Source organism: Opisthocomus hoazin, chromosome 7 (genome assembly GCF_030867145.1).
Source record: "Opisthocomus hoazin isolate bOpiHoa1 chromosome 7, bOpiHoa1.hap1, whole genome shotgun sequence".
NCBI lineage: Eukaryota > Metazoa > Chordata > Aves > Opisthocomiformes > Opisthocomidae > Opisthocomus > Opisthocomus hoazin.
The window spans coordinates 66,715,167-66,735,601 of record NC_134420.1 but is presented as its reverse complement, the minus strand read 5'-3'; the positions used below and the strand labels follow the sequence as shown (position 1 = coordinate 66,735,601).

The 20,435-nt window shown below is 42.7% G+C and overlaps 1 protein-coding gene across 2 annotated transcripts in view; it reads left to right on the top strand.

Annotated features, from left to right (window-relative positions):
* KCNH5 (potassium voltage-gated channel subfamily H member 5) overlaps positions 1 to 20,435 on the top strand; it is a 174,080-nt gene that overhangs the window by 125,661 nt on the left and 27,984 nt on the right. For both annotated transcript variants that reach the window (XM_075426830.1, XM_075426831.1), the window contains one exon: positions 6,190 to 6,386. In XM_075426830.1, the coding sequence (XP_075282945.1) occupies positions 6,190 to 6,386 (197 nt within the window). The remainder of the gene's footprint in view (positions 1 to 6,189; positions 6,387 to 20,435) is intronic.

Genomic DNA, 20,435 nt, shown 5'->3' with positions numbered 1-20,435 from the left:
TTGATATTTTATAGTGAAATTTTCTTTGTTTATCATGTGAAGTAAACCAAGACAGACTAATTGTGAGTGTTTCCCCAGGTTAGTAATGTGCACCTGGTAGCAATTCACTGAACAGCCTGTGTCCTATTTCATCCACAGGAAAAGTCCCTTTTGTTCCAATGAGTTAAAAGCTCTAAATTAACTGAGAGGAGTATGATTCATATAGGAAAGGTGGTTTTTTTTAGCTAGCAGGACTGCAATAATGAAGGTGATACAGGTTGTTTTTTAAGTGCTGAATCTCAAAGTATTTTGCAAAATGCTTGAAGGATTATGATCTGAGAACCAATGTGATGTGCAGCTCTGCACTGTGCAGTTCTTCTTACACACATTCCTTGGAATAATTTGTATCTTGCAGGTCTGGGTTGGCATATGTAGTACCGTGTAAGAATTAGTCCCACTGATGCTTGTTCAAAAGTGTTATCAGCTCTTACTGACAGAGTTGAAGGGAACATTCAGTTTTCACGTTCTTTTGTAAATTTAAAATATTTTTGTCTCTATCTGCATGATAGTTAACTATAATGAGAAATACTAATCTTAATTTAGTGCCAGCTGATTTGTTATAGATGTGATCTGCAGCCTCCAGTGTCAGAACAATTCCTTTCACTGAATTGAAATGGTTTTGAATTAGACCTGCACGCTTCACTGCCAAACCCGGGAGCTCACAAGTCTTGGCAGCGCAAGAAAAGGAAAATTATTTTTAAATCATGTGATATATTTCTTTTAAATCAGACTAACAGTTTGAGGCAATCTTATTTGCCTTACGAGCTTTGAAGATAGTGGGAATGATCATACTTCCAAGCTTATTTCCTCATTCGGGAAGAACAGAAAACTATTTCTGTCTGCAGTCAAAATGGAGATATTCTGTCTCCAGGAGCTGGGGCTTCTAGAAAAATACAAAGTACTAGGAGACTTGCACTAAAAGTGAGAGAAATGGGGACCATAAACCCTTCACTAACAGGAGAATATCTATATAGACCTTTTGCTCTTCTTGCAGCAGTCCTGAATGCTGGAAGAAAGCTCAATTTCTTGTGTTGCAGGTGCAGATAGGGAAGGTTGCACTGCATTAAATAACGCAAAGTACCTTTGCCAGCTTTTGGATCTTTGGCACAGTCTCTTGTTATTGTTTTTTTTCTGGCTATTTTGGCAATCTTTCACATGCTAGAAATGCTGTTTTTTCTCATTATTCTGCCCTTTCACATGTTAATGTGCAGTCCTGTAAAGCTGGGTTTCTGACTGGTCTGTGTTCAGCACTGGTCTGATTTTCAAGGGAATTCTGGCCCTGCCGGATGGCCTGGGAAAGGCTGAAGTCTTGGCTAAAACATTCAGAGAGGCAAGGAGCGCTCTCTCGTAGTCTAGTCGTCATCTCTGCATGTCTTAGGCTGTGCTTACATGAAGTGATAATGTCCCAGCTGGCAGGAGAGACAGCTGATGAGTTTGCACCACTGCATCACCCCTATTTTCTCTGGATTCCCTCTTCAGACATAAACAGCTGTGTTGTCTAAGTCCAGAAGTCCAGCCAGCCCAGTACCTTGTCTCCAAAAATGGCCAATAGTGGAGGTATGGGAGAAAGTAGGAATATTAGGTAAGCAGACAGTGATACCTCCCTAGAACATTCTCCGACTCTCCATTAAATTGTGTTTTAAGGTCTTCCTCACTCAGAGGGAAATCTTTTGTGTTTTGTAGCCACAGAAGGATTTCACTGCATGAATCCATCCCATAATTTTTGTAAACCATTGCAACCAGCCCCAAGTCCCTTGGCAGGGAGCTGAGGAGCTTACGTACTCTCTGGACCATCATGGAGCTCTGTGCTGCTCTGGGTAGCAGGAACTGATTCCCTCCTGGAATTTCTACACTACTCGCTGGATTTCTACATCAGTTTGAGATACGTCTGTCCTGCAGCCAGGATGCATGGAAACAAACGGATGTATTTGTGTGAATATACGTACCAGTGTATGTAATTACGGCTGCAAGGACTTGATCTTTGGTCGCTGACCTCCACCTCTGTGCATGCTGCTGTCGCTTCATGGCTGCTGGTACCTGAGCTGATTAGATGAATGTTTTCTCTACATTACACTGTTTTACTGATTCTGCAACAAAATCAGCTTTTCATAAGCAATAGAAGATTTGAGCATATCGTGATGGAAAGCCTACATGATTATTCACATCTGGCTTTTGCTGGTGTGACTGATGGGACTTTGGAAATGTGTTTAAATGGGGGAAAGGGTAGCTGACCTGTTAGCTAAGACTCCACAGCATAGAAAAACATCACTTTAAGAAGTCTTGGTCCCTTCCTTAAGAAGTCTTGATCCCTGTTATGTGACTTTCCTCAGTGCTGTTTTCCACTAAGAATTTATTCTTTCACTGCCTGCCCAAACTTTCTCCCAAAGGCCCCATCAAGTTCTGATGTCTTCTAGGACATTTCTTACGTCAGTTTCTGTCCCCATCTGGAGAAGGATAAATTTTGCCTTTACATAGATATATATGGGTTTTGAGACGCTGTTTAACAAGAGTCTTTCCTCGCTGAGTCCAAGGACATTTTCATTCCCTTTGCAAGCTCCTGGGGAGTTTCATAAGGCCCTTAAGATTTTTTCTGCCTGAAAGGTCCAGGCGTGAGCTGCTGTCTCACAAATTGGCAAGTCAGTCCATGGTGCAAGGCTGTGGAGAACATACAGAATCACAGAATCACAGAATGTTCGGGGTTGGACCGGACCTCTGTGGATCATCTAGTCCAACCCCCCTGCCAAAGCAGGGTCACCTAGAGCAGGCTGCACGTCTGTCCCTCCACTTGTGTATGAGAGAGTTATCATAATATAAAAGATAGAATAGTGTGTAGAAGTACAATTATCTATTCTATAGTAACGTACCATGTGATTGTCTCTAAATATATATACAAACATGCATGACTATATATTTTATGTACAGGCATACATACATAATACATCAGCAAATTTTTGTCCATATTTAGGATGATACCAGGGTAGCTATTTCGGCAAAAATGATGCCTATCACCAACACCTTGCACATGTCCTCCTGGTTTCCGTGGTTCTTTCAGTCCACAGATCCCTACACTTATGTTCCTGCCAGCTTTAATCCAGCAGTATCCAGATCCTGACTGTACTGTTCTCTTTCCTCGTACCAAGTGCAAAATCTATGCAGGCGGTTCCCACACTGATTTTACAGTGGTGCTTTTTTCAGCGATGCTTCAAGCACTGTGAGAGCAGGGGCAGGAGGATTTCCCAGAGCTTCCCCTCTATTCAGGAGGGGTATTAAGACTGCTCAGGACTCAGGACAGTGCAGATTTGGGAGGTAACATGCTGTGGCCTCAAGAAATCTGTGGAGAGAGGCTTTGGAATTTCTGCAGGCTGCATCAGCCCCAAGAGCCTCTGTGTTCCCAGCCCAGCCCCGGACTTTTCCTGGAGGTGTGCACGTCATGCAAATGTACAGCGTATACGTGCCCCTGAGTAGCCGGTGTTTCAGACCTATAGTTAAATTTTATTTTGCAGCTCTGAAATGGGTTTTTTTTTTTTTATTTAGTTACACTGTGTAAAATTAAACTTGAATGAATAATTACTGCTCTCTACTTAGTGAACTACAGTTAATAGGGATGAAGTATAGTACATTAATCTCTATATTTATGAGAAAAGACAGATTGTTTTGGAGAATCTGGTTGGTTTTGTTTTCATTTAGCACGTTCCTTAGCACATTTATAACAGGTGAACGAGACTTGGACGTGTGTGTGGGAAACGTCAAATTCAAGAACCCTTAAACGCTTCCGAGATTTTATAATTTCTGAAGAGAATAAAGCACAAAGTAAGAGGAGCTTATAGCTTCACCCTTCAAATCCAGCCTTTCTGAGGGACCCGGTGCAGTTCCTTGCCTCACTGAACTGAAGAAAATGAGAAGATCTCAAGTTTGTGAATGGTGATTTCATTTATCCATGGTTTGGGTACACATTCTGTAACACACCATCATGCTGAGTTTCAGAGTAAACATCTGCTGCTTTCAACCTCTTGGCTTAAATAAACGATGTATTACCTGAAATTTGGAAAGAAAAGTATTTTGCTCACATTTCAGTGGGAAAATCATAATAGTCCCTATTATGGAATTCTGTCTTTTTAAGTGCACTCTGCAGCTGCTGAAAGCAGGACTGAATTCTGTCCTGTGTCCACCTCAGAGAGCAAATCCATTAAGCAATTTTGTGCATTTCAGAAATGGTCTATTTCCTATAAATTATGTAACTGTGCTGAGTATGTCTGAAAACCAGGTTTTGAACTGTGGAAATAGACAAGGGCAATTAACTGCAAAGGGTAATTTCAAAACAGTACCTTGGATAAATAATAAGTTACTAGGAAATGCTCTATGATAAGGAGAGTATTTTAAAGCAACCTGTTTTATAAATTATGCCAGCTGTATTATGTATTGTAGTTAATTACATCAAAATATGTAGAGTTAAAAGCAGTTCAATGAGAATTCAGTTATAACCTTTCTAAGGGATGATTCTGTGAGATAGACTTTTGTTAGAAAATAAAAACAAGGGAATCAAGATAAGGGCTTTCACATTTTATTTTACTCTGCATGAGAAATGCTATGTATATTTTAGTGGATACAATACCTAAAGCAGAAATGGAAATAGAGAAATAGAGCCTCCGACCCCCAAAAGTAATAAGGTTGGATAAATTATTACTCTGGTCTGTGTTCCCAAAGTAGAGTTGAGTGAAGTGTTACCAGTTCTTAGAAGAGGAAGTATTAAAATGTACTACCTTTTTTATCCCAAAACTATAGCATCGCTAACCTTCACCGAAGGGCTGCTTGAGGTACCTGAAATCAGTAGCGATACCACCACTGACTCACTGATTTTAGTTTCATTTTAATAACTGCTAAAATAAAGATCTTCAATATCATTGGGGTCTAAAACAAAAACTTCCCTCTGTACCATGGTTTCTGCTTCAGGATTTGAGGTGTCAGTGACAAACTAGACACCATGGCCCTCCCCCAGCCCATGGCTGGTGAGCAGCCAGGCAGCAAGAGGCAGCTTTTGGATGCTTCAACGTGCTTTCTGTTGCTGCCGCTACCTCTTTTCAAAGCAGCCATAGGGTCCAAACATGAAAGCGCATCTCCAGTCTGCATCCATGCTAGTGTTTTTGTTGGGTCAGGAGTGTGATTTTGAATCTGATGTCTGGATTCTCCTAACTTGTCCTGCTTTGGTGTCTAGCATGGCTGTCTGGGGGTGTGGATTCCTTGCAGAGGAAAGGAAACTGGGATATGTCAGAGCACATCTTGTTCACTTCCACCCCTTGGAGCTCTTCTGTCCCTGGCACTGGACTACAGCTAGTCCTAAGTCCTCAAAATGTGCAGGTCCTCAGCATCAGCTGTTCTGCTACACTACCTACCACTGCAGAAATAACCTCCAGGTGTAATTTTCACATTTTGTTGAAGTTATTTACACATGCAGGTGTGTAAGATGTTAAGCCCTTTCCTACCCAGCAAACATTTAAGTCAGACTTAAGTGTAAGCCTCTATTTAAGTGGATGTGTTTGAGTCTAGTTCTAGACTTCTGGATGTGTTTAAGATTTAGAGCTGGTTATTTAAAGATTGGGAGTCTCAGGGAGGTTTTTGGTGGGTTTTCAAACGGATTGTTGCTGCTCACACTGAAGTAAAAATGTTTAAACATCCTTTAAAATGTGGTCTTTGGGCCCTGGAAGCTGGCTCTTGCACTGCGCTGCAAAGCCTTGGTGATGTAGGAACCTGTGATTCTGTGATGTCACGGGCTTTTGATGGGAGTGGGGCTCCTTAGTCGTTTAGGAACAGACTCTCAGAAATACTCAATCACCTGAACATTAGTTAAGCGCTTATTATATTCAGGAGTCTTTCAAAAAAATCTGCTACCTGCATCTTCAGCTACAAGGAGACCTTTACAATCTTTATTTTATTCTTCTTGACACTTCACAGAGCAATCTAGAAATACCATAAAAACCTGGGGCTACTGCTAAGGATAATGATACTTTTAAAACTTTTACCCTTATTAGTTTTCATGGATGGGAGCTTTTGTTAGAATAATTGGGAGCATAAGACAGTTTGGGAATAAATCATATGCGTGCTGAACACTGTGGAAGTTCTACCTTTTAACAAATTTGTCCTGATGTTTTTCAGGTAAAGGTGATGTGTTTGGTGATATCTTCTGGAAGGAAACCAGTCTGGCCCACGCATGTGCCAATGTACGGGCTCTGACATACTGCGATTTACATATTATTAAACGAGAAGCCTTGCTTAAAGTGTTGGACTTTTATACTGCTTTTGCAAACTCCTTCTCAAGGAATCTGACGCTCACCTGCAATTTAAGGAAACGGGTAAGGCGGCAGCTCTTGTTTTCTGCTTTCTCTCACCAAGAGATTGCACGCTCTTGCAGGCTGCAGTGTGTAGCTTCCCCCTGTTTACTCTTGATGTTTTCAGGTCATTGCAGATTAACTGGCCTTTCAATAAATGTTGTCTCTGTTCGTTAATGATGGCTCAATAAAAGTTTCCTGTAGATTTGCAGCCCTGAGAAGCAGTCCTAGCAGGGTGACATATGGATTACAGTTCCTTTCCTTTTCTTCGCAGTTGCTGGTTTTTGGCTTTTATTCTCTGTTGCATAATGTACAAAATTATGTTTTATAGTCTGATAGAATCCAGATTGTGCATTCCTCAGAGGTGAGGTTTAGTCTCTCACCTGCTAAGATATAGGTCAGAGGACTGTCTGATGGATCTGCATGGTATAGACCAACTAAGAGAAATTTATTGATGTTAAATAAATAAAATGTACTCAGCAAAAGTATTGTATTAATACCTGCTTCTCTCACTTGCATAGTTTAGAATTTTAATGTGGCAAGGTTAATAAAGCTTGGTAGTGATTTTACATTCACAGCTCACTTCTTAAACCCTCCTGCTCATTTTATAATCAATCAGAAATTCTCACTATCCATTAGTCCTTTCAAAGAACACTCCATCTAAAAATTAATTAGCTATAAGGACGTATCTTGAAAACAGGTTAAGGGATTCTTTAATTTGCATTGCGGCTGCAAAATTTAATCTTTATGATTTTTTTTTAAGATTTATGAGGGTTATATAAATTTCATTTGCATAGAGAAATCTCATAACAATGATTTATAGATTATTGAGCATTAACAGTGATCCTCTAGCTGCTGAAACACATTTTTCTGCAGCTATACCTAGGGCATCTCACCTGATAATGTACCAAGGCTGCCTTATTAATTTACAAGGCGGTTTGAGCCTCTACAGTAACAGGAGCTCAACACAACTCAAATTTTACTTTTCTGAGTCTAGTTTCTCTCTAGCCTCTAGAGCATCTTACAAATGCTTCTTTCAAAGAAGTTTTATTTTTTTGTGCATTCCTCGTGCTCATTAATATGCCAAGTATGGCACAAAATACCCATGGCAAAAAGCAGATGCAATGGGATTGCAGTCCCCTCTGTCTGTGCTGGAGCCTGGAAGAGCTGAATTATAATCGGATTTGGTTCCAGCTTGTCAGCTTACCTCTGACTTGAACCTTGTTAACTCTGCTTCAGACCTGAAGAAGGGCTTTGGGGCTTGAAAGCTGGTTTGGGGTTTCTAGCTTATCGCTTCTTTCTTAATAAGATGTCCTCCAAGCCTTGACTGCAGCATCCCCCATTGCCACCTTGTCTACCTGTGACGTGTCACCAGCTACAGTCCCGCAATCACAATTCTGCTCAGACATTACTGACAGTGATTTCATGGGACAAGGTAATGTCACATACATTGTGCCAGAATGTATTCTTTCCTTCTTAAAACTGTGAACCTGTCACTTCAGCTAGCTTCCAGGGGTTCCCCATCCCCCATTAGCTGTGACAAGGTTGTGTACAGCAAAATCACGTACAGATCTTTTCCTGACAGGGAAATGTGCTGGAGTTCAACTCCGTAGTCCAGAGATGCATATGGGGAATGGCCTCCTGACAGGGTTTTCATGGATTTTCTTCTCTCCCATGCACTGTTTTGAGGAAAATTGTTTCCCCTGCAGGGCCCTGCTATAGGTAGTCACCCAGGTGGAAACAGTCGTCAAGTGCAAATCCCCAGTACAGATACCTGCTGGATAGCTCAGTAGCCCATGGACTTTGCTGTGGGGGCAGTGACTCAAAGCAAGAAGGAACAGCACTTTTAAAGAAACATTGGATTTTGCAGAAGGAAAGGAGATCTTTGCTGGGTGCATGGGTGGGCATTACATGAGAGTGGATGGAGAGTCACAGAAAGGTCGTATCAATGTGGTACATGCAGGGTGTGGAGTTCATTTCACTAAAAGCTGGGTGATGATGTCTAAGCTAGTTGGCAGTCACCTTTATAGCTCCAGAAGGCAATCATGTGGCCCCTCTTCAGTGCCCAGTCTGGGATGGGAAAATCGTCCCTTTTCTGTTGACTTTTGACAAAAAGTCTTTGATGACTAACTTTTAAATACCTAGGGTACATCAGATGAACTCCACCTATGATGTCTCCTAGAGTTTTACTCAAGAACTGTTTTCTGGAAAGTCTTACTTCTAGTATTGCAGGCAGATGTGCTGAGCTGGAGCCTGCTTTGCAGAAATTCTGTGTATTGTTCCTAGGCACAAAATAGATCATGCTACTTTCAACACCAGGGACACAATCTAAGTCCTGTTACATAAAGTTATTCAGGGGATTGTTTCAAATGTCATATCTGCTAGAAGCACATGTGATTCCCTGTTGGGCACAGAAGTGTTTGACGGTGAGTTCATCTCTTAGGAGAAGCAGGGCCGTCCAGGACAGTTTCATTAGGCGAACAGAAAACAGTTGTTCAGACAATGAGGCCAGGCTGACAGAGCTGCACTGTACTGCAGTAATTTGTGCTGGAGTCATGTAATCTAAACGGAAAGAAAATCATTGTCTCCTTTAATTGATTTCAATAGAAATATACTTAGCACTTTTTCTACATAGTCATCACTCATAAGGTTTGACATTTAATTATAACAAAGATACACTCCTTGTGGTTCTGTGCTCAAGGAAATGGCTGTTCTCACTGTCAAAAATACATCGATAGAATTATTCTTTCATCAACTCTGCGCTTCAAAATATCCATACATGTGTGTGGATGCACACACTCACACTTGTTTGTGCGGCATTGCCCCTCAGCAAGCACTCAGATGTAGTCCGTAGACTGCAAAACAACTTAGACGTTCAAAAGGCTAATAAATTAATAATAGTACTGAGCACAAAAGGTTAGTTCCACATGACAGGGAAGACAAAGTCATGCTGAAATGGGAAAATAATGTTTTCTCACTCCGAAATAACATTTAGAGGCCTGGCATGTTGAATGACCTACTTAAGGCATCTGCTCAGCATGCTATTATCAACTCTGGATTTTTGTTTTCTTTTTGTGTATTAGGTAGCTCAGCCATCACGCTGCATTTATGAGCCCAGAAAGTGAGCATGCCTGCTAGCTTTTCAACCTGCAGTCATCTCTCCTGCCCGGGGTGGTGAGGTGACTTTTAATTGGTAATTGCAAAGTATTGCAGCATATCATGTTTCGTGCTCTGAAGTCTTTGTGGCACATCTAATGTCACTTACGCACACTCCAAGGCAGAACCAGGGCTTTGAACTTTTTTTCCAAACAGGGAAAAATAATTGATCTGGAAAGATATTCTTCAAAATCACAAAGAGATTATATAGCTGCCTCTGAGGACTGAAAGTTATAAAGCAGTGTTTAGGATGAGTCTTCAAAGAGTTAATTACTGCCTTTTGATGTTGCAAGAGAATATTAATAATGTCTAATTCATAAAGTGCTTTAAAGATTTTGCACAGCTGGAGGAGGGCCTCTCTGCAAGCTTGAGCCATGGAGCTTGGCCTGAGGAGGGGAGCCGAGACAGATCTTTAGGAGGCTCAAACCCGTATAAATATATGTACATTTTATTGATGGTCAAAATTCAAGAAGGAAGGCCTACATCAAGCTACCAGATGTGTTCCCACAGGAAATAAGCGTTCAGCTGAAAAAAGCAAAGGTTTTCCCCACAGCTTTGAAGTTACATGGGCTGTGCTACTGTTTTCTACCATGAGCAAAAGAACTGAGTCAGGAGCAGCGATGGAAGAGGACAATTGTCTGTATAGGACCTGTGGTGCATTTGATTCTGGAAGGTGTGCTAGAGAGTGAGCCAAGGAGATGCAAGGAGAAATGAGTGCCTTTAAGGCAGTGAAATACCATCTGGAGAGGCTCGTTTCTTTTCCCTGTGACACTCTTAAAGCCAGGGACAACACTGTGAGTGACTGATGTTATCTAAGTCCTCCAGCACAGTGTGAATCTCTGAGGCTTTTTAGCAGGTGAGGCTGTCAGACTGTTTTAGCATACATATCCGGTTTTTCTTTCTATTTCCGATTAGAATAATTTATTTTTTAATTGTCTTTCTTTTTTTGAATGAATCGCATGTTGTTTCTTGACTGAATTACTCATCATTTGTGTGTCACATAGGTTTTAGAAAAGCTTTATTTTAATTTTAATTTGAATTCTGCATTCACGTCTCCTAAAAGTGAAGGTTGTACCAAGGTCCATTCAGGATCCCCCTTCTTTTTCATTTTTAAGACTCTCCAGATGGCGTGCCATATTAGCAAGTGTCCTGATGCAGAAGCAATGTCCACAGCAGAAAGCATTGCTCTGTGTATTGGCCCTTGCTCTTGAAGGTTGCACATGTTCTGGTGAACCTGAGGACTTTCGCCGGTTTTGAGCTCTGAAAGCCATTCACAATTATGGCAGCTTAATTCAGAGCTGTTTGCACTTTGCCAGCTGGTGCTCACACTCAGTCCCAATCAGTTGTGGGAAGTGACTTGCTTACATAGAAGGGATCATAGCATCATCCTTGGGTAAGTCTGGAAAACGGAAAGCTGTGGGGTAACTGTGGAGCAGGACATGCTGAGCACCTCCTCTTCCCAGTGGTCAGTCTGCACTGGCAGGTCCACCATCCATTTTTACCTTTTTTTTAGTCTACTCTTGGGATCTTTCTCCATGTGGGACAGCGATGATGGCAAAACCTATCTGTGAAAAACAAGTTTTTCTGTCATTATTAATGAGGAGAAGCAGGGGAGAAAAACATGCTGCTTAGGGAGCTGCTGTGACTGATAATGTAGATCAACTGGTGGGGTCCTGGCCTCCCATCCTGTGATAGGGAATGTGCCCACCCCTAGGCTGGTACTCAGTCCTCAGCCATCTCTCACTCCTGGTACTTTTCTTTTGCACAAGCAGCTTATTCCTCTGTGGTTTGAGCTAGTGGCAAGGGTCCCAGGGAGTGCAGGATCAAGCCTCTGGAAGGAGAGATCCAACAGATCAATTTCTATTGTGGCTTATATGGCCAGCAGGCTTTTGGCATGACTTAACTCAGAGTTTGTTTCTAACTCAACAGCTTGCTCAAGCCTATTGAAAATTAATTTGATCAGCTTCTTGATGGCAATGTATATGGCGTGTTTCCTTTTACTGCCTGTATATTTTCAGGGACTCAAAGCATCTGCAGGCTAATGGATCCTGCTGCTTGCTGCCCCTTGCCAAGGCAAGGGGACACAGAGGGGTTCCCCAGCCAGGCACGATGACACCCCTCTTCACATCCCCAGGGCAAAACACAGAGTGACGTCAGTCACAGCTCCTAGCTGGACTGCCCATGACATTGCTTTTGGGTGTTTATTGCTCTTGCTTCATTACTGCAGCAACATGCAACTCTCTTGTGACCATGGCAAAGGACACCTTTCTCAGCTGTCTAAGCCAAAGGTCTCGCCTCTTACTTTTCTTCCTCACTCTCTCCTCACCTGTAACTCCAACAGAAGTAATGCATCTCAATTCCTTTATTTTTGTCTTTTTCTTTCTTAAGCAATAAGGTCAGCTCAGTTTGGGCATAAGGGGGGGAATTTACCTCCTCATGCTCCCACTGTAGAGCACACAGACTCGCCTTGCCTTTAATTTCACCAAATTCCTTTCTCCATCTCCATGCAGGAAAGGAAAGATTGGTTTACCTTGTCTCAGGATGCTTCTTCCCTTTCCTGTCTTTCTCTGGTCTTTGGTTATCTAAGTTTTCTTTTCTTCTTTTATATGAACTTGTTGTCCCAGAAAATGAATTCCTGTAGCTATAGTTTAGCTATAGTGACAGTTTAGCATGATTACAGACCACATAAGTTATACCCTCAAAAATCAATTTGTTTTTATTTTGTTTGCATCTTAACAGACTCTGCAGCCTCCATTGTGCTTGAAGAAGCTTTTTATTGTTTGGCTTCATTGCATTCACAGCCATCTCCAGATATGTTAATATCCCATTGCAATATTTCTTAAAGGACTATTTCACTGGTTTAGATCTATCACCACCTCTGGTGGTGTCTAGACTCGTGTATTGAATGGGCATAGGACAGAAGAGCCCACTTCAGACATTCAATGTGACCTCGTCCAAACTGCCAATCGACGGTGGTCCCTGGCTGGTCCATGCCCAGGAATTTCATGAGAAACTGCTAATGGGTCTGTGCCAAACCCACGTGAGGAATTTATCAGTGCTGGCAATGGCGTAATTCCTTGTGTATTCTTAGCTGTGTGGTTACAGACAGCCCAGCACAGTCCATGCTGCACCTTCTGTCATCGGTAGACCCATGTGATTCCTTCTGGGTGAGAATTACAAATCTGAGGATAGAGATTTTTCTGCAGCTCTTCCCTATCATCTCCTGCTCCCCCGAGCAATTCCTTGTGTCTTTGCTCCTCTGCAGGGACATGGGGATTTGAGTTTAAGGCAGTCAAAGTAAGGAAGTTAGTCCTTGGAGGACTGTGCGTGACTTTGCTAGGTAGAAGAGCAGCATAAAAATTCAAAGAGAAAGCTGCGGCAGCATGAAGTTCACCCCTCTGTGCCTCTCTGCCAGACGGCATGGGACAGCTGTCAGAGCAGAGCGATTGCTGTAAAAGCTGTTGGAGGGTTTGCTTTATCTCTCTTTTTTTTTTTTTGTATCTGTGAACCTGACTCTTTCCTTCATGCCTCACTCCCTTCCCTCTCCTTTTTGGCACTTCATCATCTCTCTTACTGTGGTCTTTCCTGGGCACCCTGTGGGTCATACAGACCATGGGAAATTGGGCGTATGGGAGCAATTGCACCTCTGAGCCCCTCCGTGGAGGCACAGAGAGAGCGCAGTGGTTTTCTCTCCTTTGACAAACACAGTGTGCTCCCTTCGCTGTGACCATGTTTGTGGACGGGTGCAGAAGTGGGTGATAAATCTGAAATCTCTTTAACGTGTCCAGAGGTGGGCAGCAAAACTGGCAAAAGGGCTGGAAAGAATGTGCTAGGAGGAGTGACTGAGGACTCTGGGTTTGTCTGGTTTGAGAAAAGGAGGCTGAGGAGCAACCTCATTGCTCTCTGCATCTTCCTGAGGAGGGGATGTGGAGAGGGAGGTGGTGAGCTCTTCTCCCTGGGATCCAGTGATGGGATGTTGGAACGGTTCAGAGCTGTGTCAGGGGAGGCTCTGACTGGATGTTAGGAAGCATTTCTTTACCAAGAGGGTGGTGAAATCCTGGAACAGGCTTCCTAGAGAGGTGATCGATGCCCCAAGCCTGTTGGTGTTCAAGAGGCATTTGGACAATACCCTTAATAACATGCTTTAACTGTTGGTCAGCCCTGAGTTGGTCAGGCAGTGGGACTAGATGATCGTTGTGAGTCCTTCTGCTCTCCTCTCCCCTCCTCTCCCCTCCTCTCCTCGCCACTTCAAAGACTTGGGTATCTTAGTGAGTGTTTAAATACTTACCTGAAAAACACGGCACTGTATATCCCTTGGGGTCTTTGGGAGGCCTGGGATAGTATGAATTCATAGTACAGTCTGGATTAATGTATTTTTCCTTTAGACTGCAGGCAGATGCAGAGATTAGCCAACACACTATCATCTTTAATAGTGTTTCAGAGCCACGTCAATCCCACTGGGTACCTGCAGGCCCTATTCTCTTCTGAATGTAATCTCTAAATTAAATGCCTTCCTCAGACGTCCTGACTGTGCTTCTGTAGAAGTGAGAGGCCAAGCACCATCAACTCTGTTAGAAGTAGGACTGAGCCCAATTCTGATAATCCTTTGGCATTACAGAAGTAGACTTAGTTTTTCCTGGACATGCAGTTTCTCTGGGTAAATCTAAATCAAAAGGACAGTTGATCTTGTTTGTTGGGCTATTATTTTACTACTGTTTTTTGTTGAGAAATGCAAGGTAATTTAGCATACTTTTCATTCGAGGACCTTTGAACAGTATGGTATGGCTACAGAAAAAAATCATGTATGCTGATATGCTGCTTTCTGCACGCAGGGACTCAGCAGCTGTTACAAAACACATTCTGCTGATTTACCCCAGCGAAAGGCATGAACATCTCTTCTTCAGGCAGGCAGTGCAAACTGAGGGATTTATTTGTGTGTGAACAGATCATTAAAAAGGAAATGTCAGGGTTGGGCAGCGTCCATAGGAAAACAGAAATGTAAACTGGCTATGTTAGAATGAAGATTCAGATTAATGATGATTTGCTGTTGTGCTTTTTGTGAATTAATACCAGTTTCTAATTTAGAAAGCTGTCGTAGTTGAGAGACTCTCTTTAATTGACTCAGAAAGCCTTCTGCAGGATTTCTGCTAATACCAGTTCAGGGTGGTGTTGCTTGCACAGGACTCAAAGGATGATAAATAAATCAAAGATTTACTGGTTTTAATCCTGTAAATATTAAAAAATAAACATTTTGTGTTGACTTCTCATCAATTAGAATTGATGCTTTTCATCTTTTACAACTGCTAGGGAAGGGGAGGGAACGTGCATGATGCAATGGGAAGCAACGTTGCTGTTTCCTTTTTGATTACCCTTTTGATCAGCCCCCTCTCTGTTTTGATGTTGTGATGAACACAGGCACCGGCAGCTCAGCCAGCAGCAGACCTGAGCAGATCACCATCCCTGTCCCTGAGCTGCCCTCGTGGGCTATTACTTTGCTGGGCATAGCGCTGTGCCAGGCTCTCTTTTGGGCAGGTGTCCTAACAAAGCCGATCTCCCCATAGCTTTGTGTGGCTCCTCTGGTGCCTAATAAGCAATGGAAGTTTTACAGATGCATTTGTGTTACCGCTGAGAGTAGCCAATTTATTCTGTGATGCCCTCAATGTGCCCAGGAGCTGCTGCTGTTGCAGGTGGTTCCCGGCTTGTGGGCCACCTCCTTTACGTAGAACTGAACCTAACGCTGAGGCCACCGGCGTCCTAGCAGTAGGATTTGCACAGAAAGTGGGGAAAGAGGTCTGTTGTGTTAGCTCACACCCCTCCAAAAAATTAGCTCAGAGCAACGGCTATCTTCTTGTGTGAGGTGCTGAGCCTGACTAGCAAGTAGATCTGCAACTTTTCCAGCACAGTGACCGCAAAAAAAGGGGAGAATGTTACAAAACTGGGATGATTAATTCCAAGTGCTCTGGTTGCTTCTGACATTGCTTCCTGGAGCAGAACGCCAGACATTTTAGTAACACAGCACAGCATGACTTGCAGGTATAAAAATGAGTTCCTACACCAGACTTCTCACTCTCCAAACCTTACTTCTGCAACTGGGAATGCCAGTTGCAACGCACCCAGAACCATGTCTGGGGAAAGAGAACTTCTGCCTGTTCATTGGAATCGTATAAATGGATTCACAAGGAGCAGGGAGAGCTTTAGCATTCACCCAAGTGAGAGTTTTCTGGCTCTGCCCAAAATGGGATCTGTTTTGTCCAATCTAGAAATGATCGGTAACAATTTCGTAGCCGCTTTGCACTGGAGAGAGCACTGATTTTATTCTTGCCTCCCTCTCTCCGAACAGGTTTTTGCCGTGGCTTGCACAGAAAGGCTCCTCACCAGTTACATACTATAAGCCTGTAAAATGCTAAATAAAGCTCCCCGCATAAGGTCTTTCTTTTCTGTGCAAGTAGAAATCCATCCATCTATGGTTTTACAGCACACACTTCGCAGATGTGATACTACCCAAATGTGCTGGTTCAGCATGTGAGAATTATTGCAGCTGTGCAAATCCTAGATTTACCTTACTTTGAATGCTATTTTTGGGCTGCCTCCTACAGCAAAGAAGCAGTGCGTGTAGAAAACTATTAAATTGTACGCAAAGTGCAAGAGAAACTTTGTAAGGAAGTTTGCATGAATCCCACTAGTTTTAGTTAAAAATAAAACCCAGCCTGTCACTTCCAACTTGGTGATGGCTGATTGACTGTGTCTTTTTTAATTGTCAGCCAGTCGCTGTGATTAGCAAACTGCTTCAGTTTAGGTCCTATGCAAAGGAAGTCTGGAGGAGCAACTTTGAGAGTAGCTGATTTACATATATGCCAGAGGTGGGCATAGCTGTCGGGAGGGACAGGGGGATTCTGGGAAGCACCTGAAATAAGCTGAGTCCCTTATTATTGCACTTTTGAGCAACTTGCTTAAAGGCAAAAATCTTCCGTGTGTTTAGGAAGGAAGAGATATTATTAATCTATGTTTTTTCCTCATATTTTTACTTCTCAGTTTTCACAGCCCTTAGTCTTAATTTGTTTCCCTTCCTAAAGATAACAAAAACTTAATATAGTTCTCAGATGTAAGTTAGTGTTAAAAAAAGGAACATAGTGTAAGCAGTTATAGAAGTCTCTGATTCTCTTATCTCTGTTAATTAAACTGTCAGTGATCTTTCAAACTTTGGGACCTCCTCTCAGACTTCTGGGTGAATTTTAGATTATTTTATTAGTAATCCACAAAGCTGGCTTAGATGCCAAGAAGATTTTGTGTAGTGCTTCCTATCTAAATATTTCCATCAGTCACTGTACCTCCAGAGCAGAGGGACTTACATCTCCGTGCTCTGTGAGTACATATCCCTTTTGGAAACAGTCCATTCTCCTCTGTTTTTTATTATGGACAGCACTCCTGTTACCACAGGAGCAGGCTTTGGCTTTTTCTGAGCACCCAAAACACTTTGCACTCTGTTAAAAATGTGAAAATGGGCATCTAAGTAACCAGCAGATGACACCAACAAAGAACAGCCATTTCTAAGTGAGATATTTCTATTGGTCAGGTGAAATGTAGCATTTTTATTAAGATTAGCCTTGCTTTTCCATTCATGCCCATTGATTGCCCCTCAGTGCAAAGACATCCAGTTTTCCTTCTCTGTGTCCCTGACCTTATCAGAGCATCCTGGTATCTCTTAATTTCTGTGTCTAGCCTCACTGTTTTCACTGATTCTGCCTTCCTTGACTGCCTGCCATTGTAATGAATTTTCATCTCCATCATGTGTCTAAGGCAAATCCATTTTTAAATGGAGCAGTTGTTGGCAGCTCAATTATGAATGACCCCCATCCTTCTCCCAGGCTGCCTTAGTCCTCCTGCCGAAGAAGGCTACAGTAGAAATATAAATAGATTAACTGAATCATGCATTTTTTTCCTGTGTTATTAATTGTCCCTCTTTCCACTTATTAAAGGACTTTTAGCCAATAACTTCAAGATGTTCTACAAAAGTATATGAATAATAATTTACAAGCTCAATGCAGCCATGCATTAAAACAGACACCTGACTGATCTGCGTGAGCCATCAGCCATAACTTAAAGCATTTGTCAGAAAGTTTGAACCAAGGCACTGTTTGCCTGGTGGTCCACCAGTAACAGGTCCCATGAAGAGCTTCCTCCCAGACTAGTTGTACTCGAATTCAGTCCAACATGTCAGACAGCTGCTAATAGGGTGGATAAGGACTCTGCTGGGACAGAGATTGACCTTGCAAAATCCCCAACAGCCTGCTTGTGGGCAGATGGTCTTGCTCCGTGGATCAGCCCTGCCCCATGGGTGGAACATCTGGCACAGCTGCACATCTCTACGCGTCCTCTAGCATCTAAGGTGGATGCCAGACCCGACTGAAAAGAGTCAGCCTTCTAAAAGTGCCTGGACAAGGCCTTGCTGGGAGAAAGTGACTGAAGAACTGCTGTCTCATGAGGGAGGCTTAGGGTTAGTTGAATTTTTCAAACACTAGAAAAAAAGTCAAACCAGAGAAAAATATAGAGAGGATGCTTTAGCCAAAGTCTCAGAGGTCAAAAGGACCCCTGGGAAGCAAATGCAGCATCTGAGATGAAAAGTAACAGAGCCAGAGGTAGAGATCTGTACTTCTGTCTGGTGTCTTTCTGCATCCTCATAGCAGTGTTTATCCTGTACCAACTGGTGTTTTGTTAGTTGTGTTTGCACAGGGAGTGGTAGAGAGGCTACAAACAGCATGTAAACAAGGTGCAGCATAGTCACAAATGGGGAAACAGAGAATCATCAGTGTTATTGGTTGCAAAGACTTGTTATTTGTGCAGGTACAGGGTTTTTCTTACTAGCCCCAGACAGGAAGAGGGGACAAATTAACTGGACTGACTCCAATTTTACATGAGGAGGTCATTTCTGATCACTTTTTAAGCCAGATTTGCCAAGGTATACAATACTGAGGATTACAAACTAATTTGTTTGGGTCTGGAGCAATGAGATAAGCTAAGGCTGCAAAAACAGCAGGCTCAGCCCCTGAAAGCGTCCTGTGTCAGTGCCTAAATGCATGGATAGGAACATAAAACAGTGCTGATGAGCTTTACAGAGATCCACACCTAGAAAAGAGGTGGTGGCTGGGATACAGGTATTAGGAAAGATCACCAAGAATCACGTGAAAAAAATTGAAGGACCTTTTTCCTGAGAATGGACTTGATGTGGAGACACAATGGAATGATAACCACACCTAGGATATACCCACATCATTAAAATCCTCCTCAGAAGAGCCTTAGCTTATTTCCATAAAAGCCCAGGAACTGATTTAATGCAGTCAGCGTGTAAATAGGAAGGAAATGGCTCCTCACCACACCATCTGTTTATCGCATGCCCATAACCCCACTAGTTAAATCTTTTGTGCTGTCTCTTCCTCTTGCCGATACCCTTCAGAAATAAATACAAAGCTCGAAGAGTCACCGCTTGCTGAGTTCCTTAGTCACATCTTCTGAGGGTAGAAAAAACATCTAGTAGTCCCTTTGGAGACAGGCAGAGCACTTTGTCCTCCCTGGGCGTTTGTCACGTAGGCAACCCGCTGGTTTGGCCCGCAAGAGGCTCTGATACGACTGTCATTAGCAACTTCATTTCTGCACAAGTAACCTTCAGGGAGCAGCATGCTTCTCTTTGTGGTGAAGCTTCGCATGGCTGATGCAGTATTTCCATGCTGTCGTAGGAAGCTGAATAGTTGGTGGATAGCTCTCCTCCAGGCTCTTCTGGCAGTGGGTGATTTTCCTTGACTTTCTGCCCCAGAAAGGAAGAGCTCTTTGCTGGTGCAGATTCACGTACGAGGAAATATTAGTAACAGCATTCAAATAGGGTCTTTGCTTTCTAAAAAAATTTTTCCTTTGATTATGCCAGAAACAGAAGGCCCCCTGCTCTGCTGACAACTATAGATGATTCCTTCAGTCTCATGAGCTAAGGCACCCTCAGTGTCAGCTCTACACTAACCACTTTTGGCTAAAGGGAGATGCTTAGGTGAAAACAGCACATCTTTGTAGTGTATTTCTTCTTAACTGGATACTCTTCAATGTATGCTTACGTCTTGGGTCTTTTTGTCTCCTCAAGGGGTTGCTCCCCACTGAAGCACTGGCAGTGATCGTATTAAAGGCAATTACAGTATGTTTCAACAGCCAGCACTTTACTCACACGCTGCCAACTGAGAGCTCTCAAATGGCAAAATTTTAGCTCTAGCTGAGTGAGATGCTTCATTTGAAGAATCCCAGGGATACTTGTTATTTCACAAAGCTTTCTGTGGTTAAATGAAGTAGATATTAAAAGCTTAAGTAATATTGTGGTCTTTTTTTCCTGTTAAATTGGGATTTCCCAATGGTTTAGCTGAGTTATTTCGCATCTATTGTGTAATGGGCTGACCCTGTCTTTCAGTCAGTGAATGATCTGCCAGAAGTGTTCATCTATTCTGAGTCTTGATTTCAATTTAAAAGAATTGTCAGGTCACACTGCCAGTGGATTTCATTCTGTCATCTCTGAGCTGAGAAGCAGAGATGAGGGTTGCTGAATTGCCCCAGCTCATTCTCTCTTGCAGCGTCCCTGTGGCCTTGTTTGCAGGGCATCACATGGGAAAGGTAGGCACAGGGATACGTCCAGCAGTTGTTTGAGCTTGGGTTTCATCCAAAAGATCTGTAGAAAGGGAATGAGCACTGGCAGCACTTCCCTGAATTTGGTCCAGGCAGATTCAGTCTTCTCTGGTACAGCAATAGGCTGTATTTATGGGTCAAGAAGGAAAAGAAGTAACTCTGAGGTAATCTTGACATGGCTGGCTGACTGAAAGGAGAACCATGGTGCAGTGTGAGCTTTGGGCTTGAAAGCAGCAGAGCCAGATTAGAGCAGATCTGAGCCTA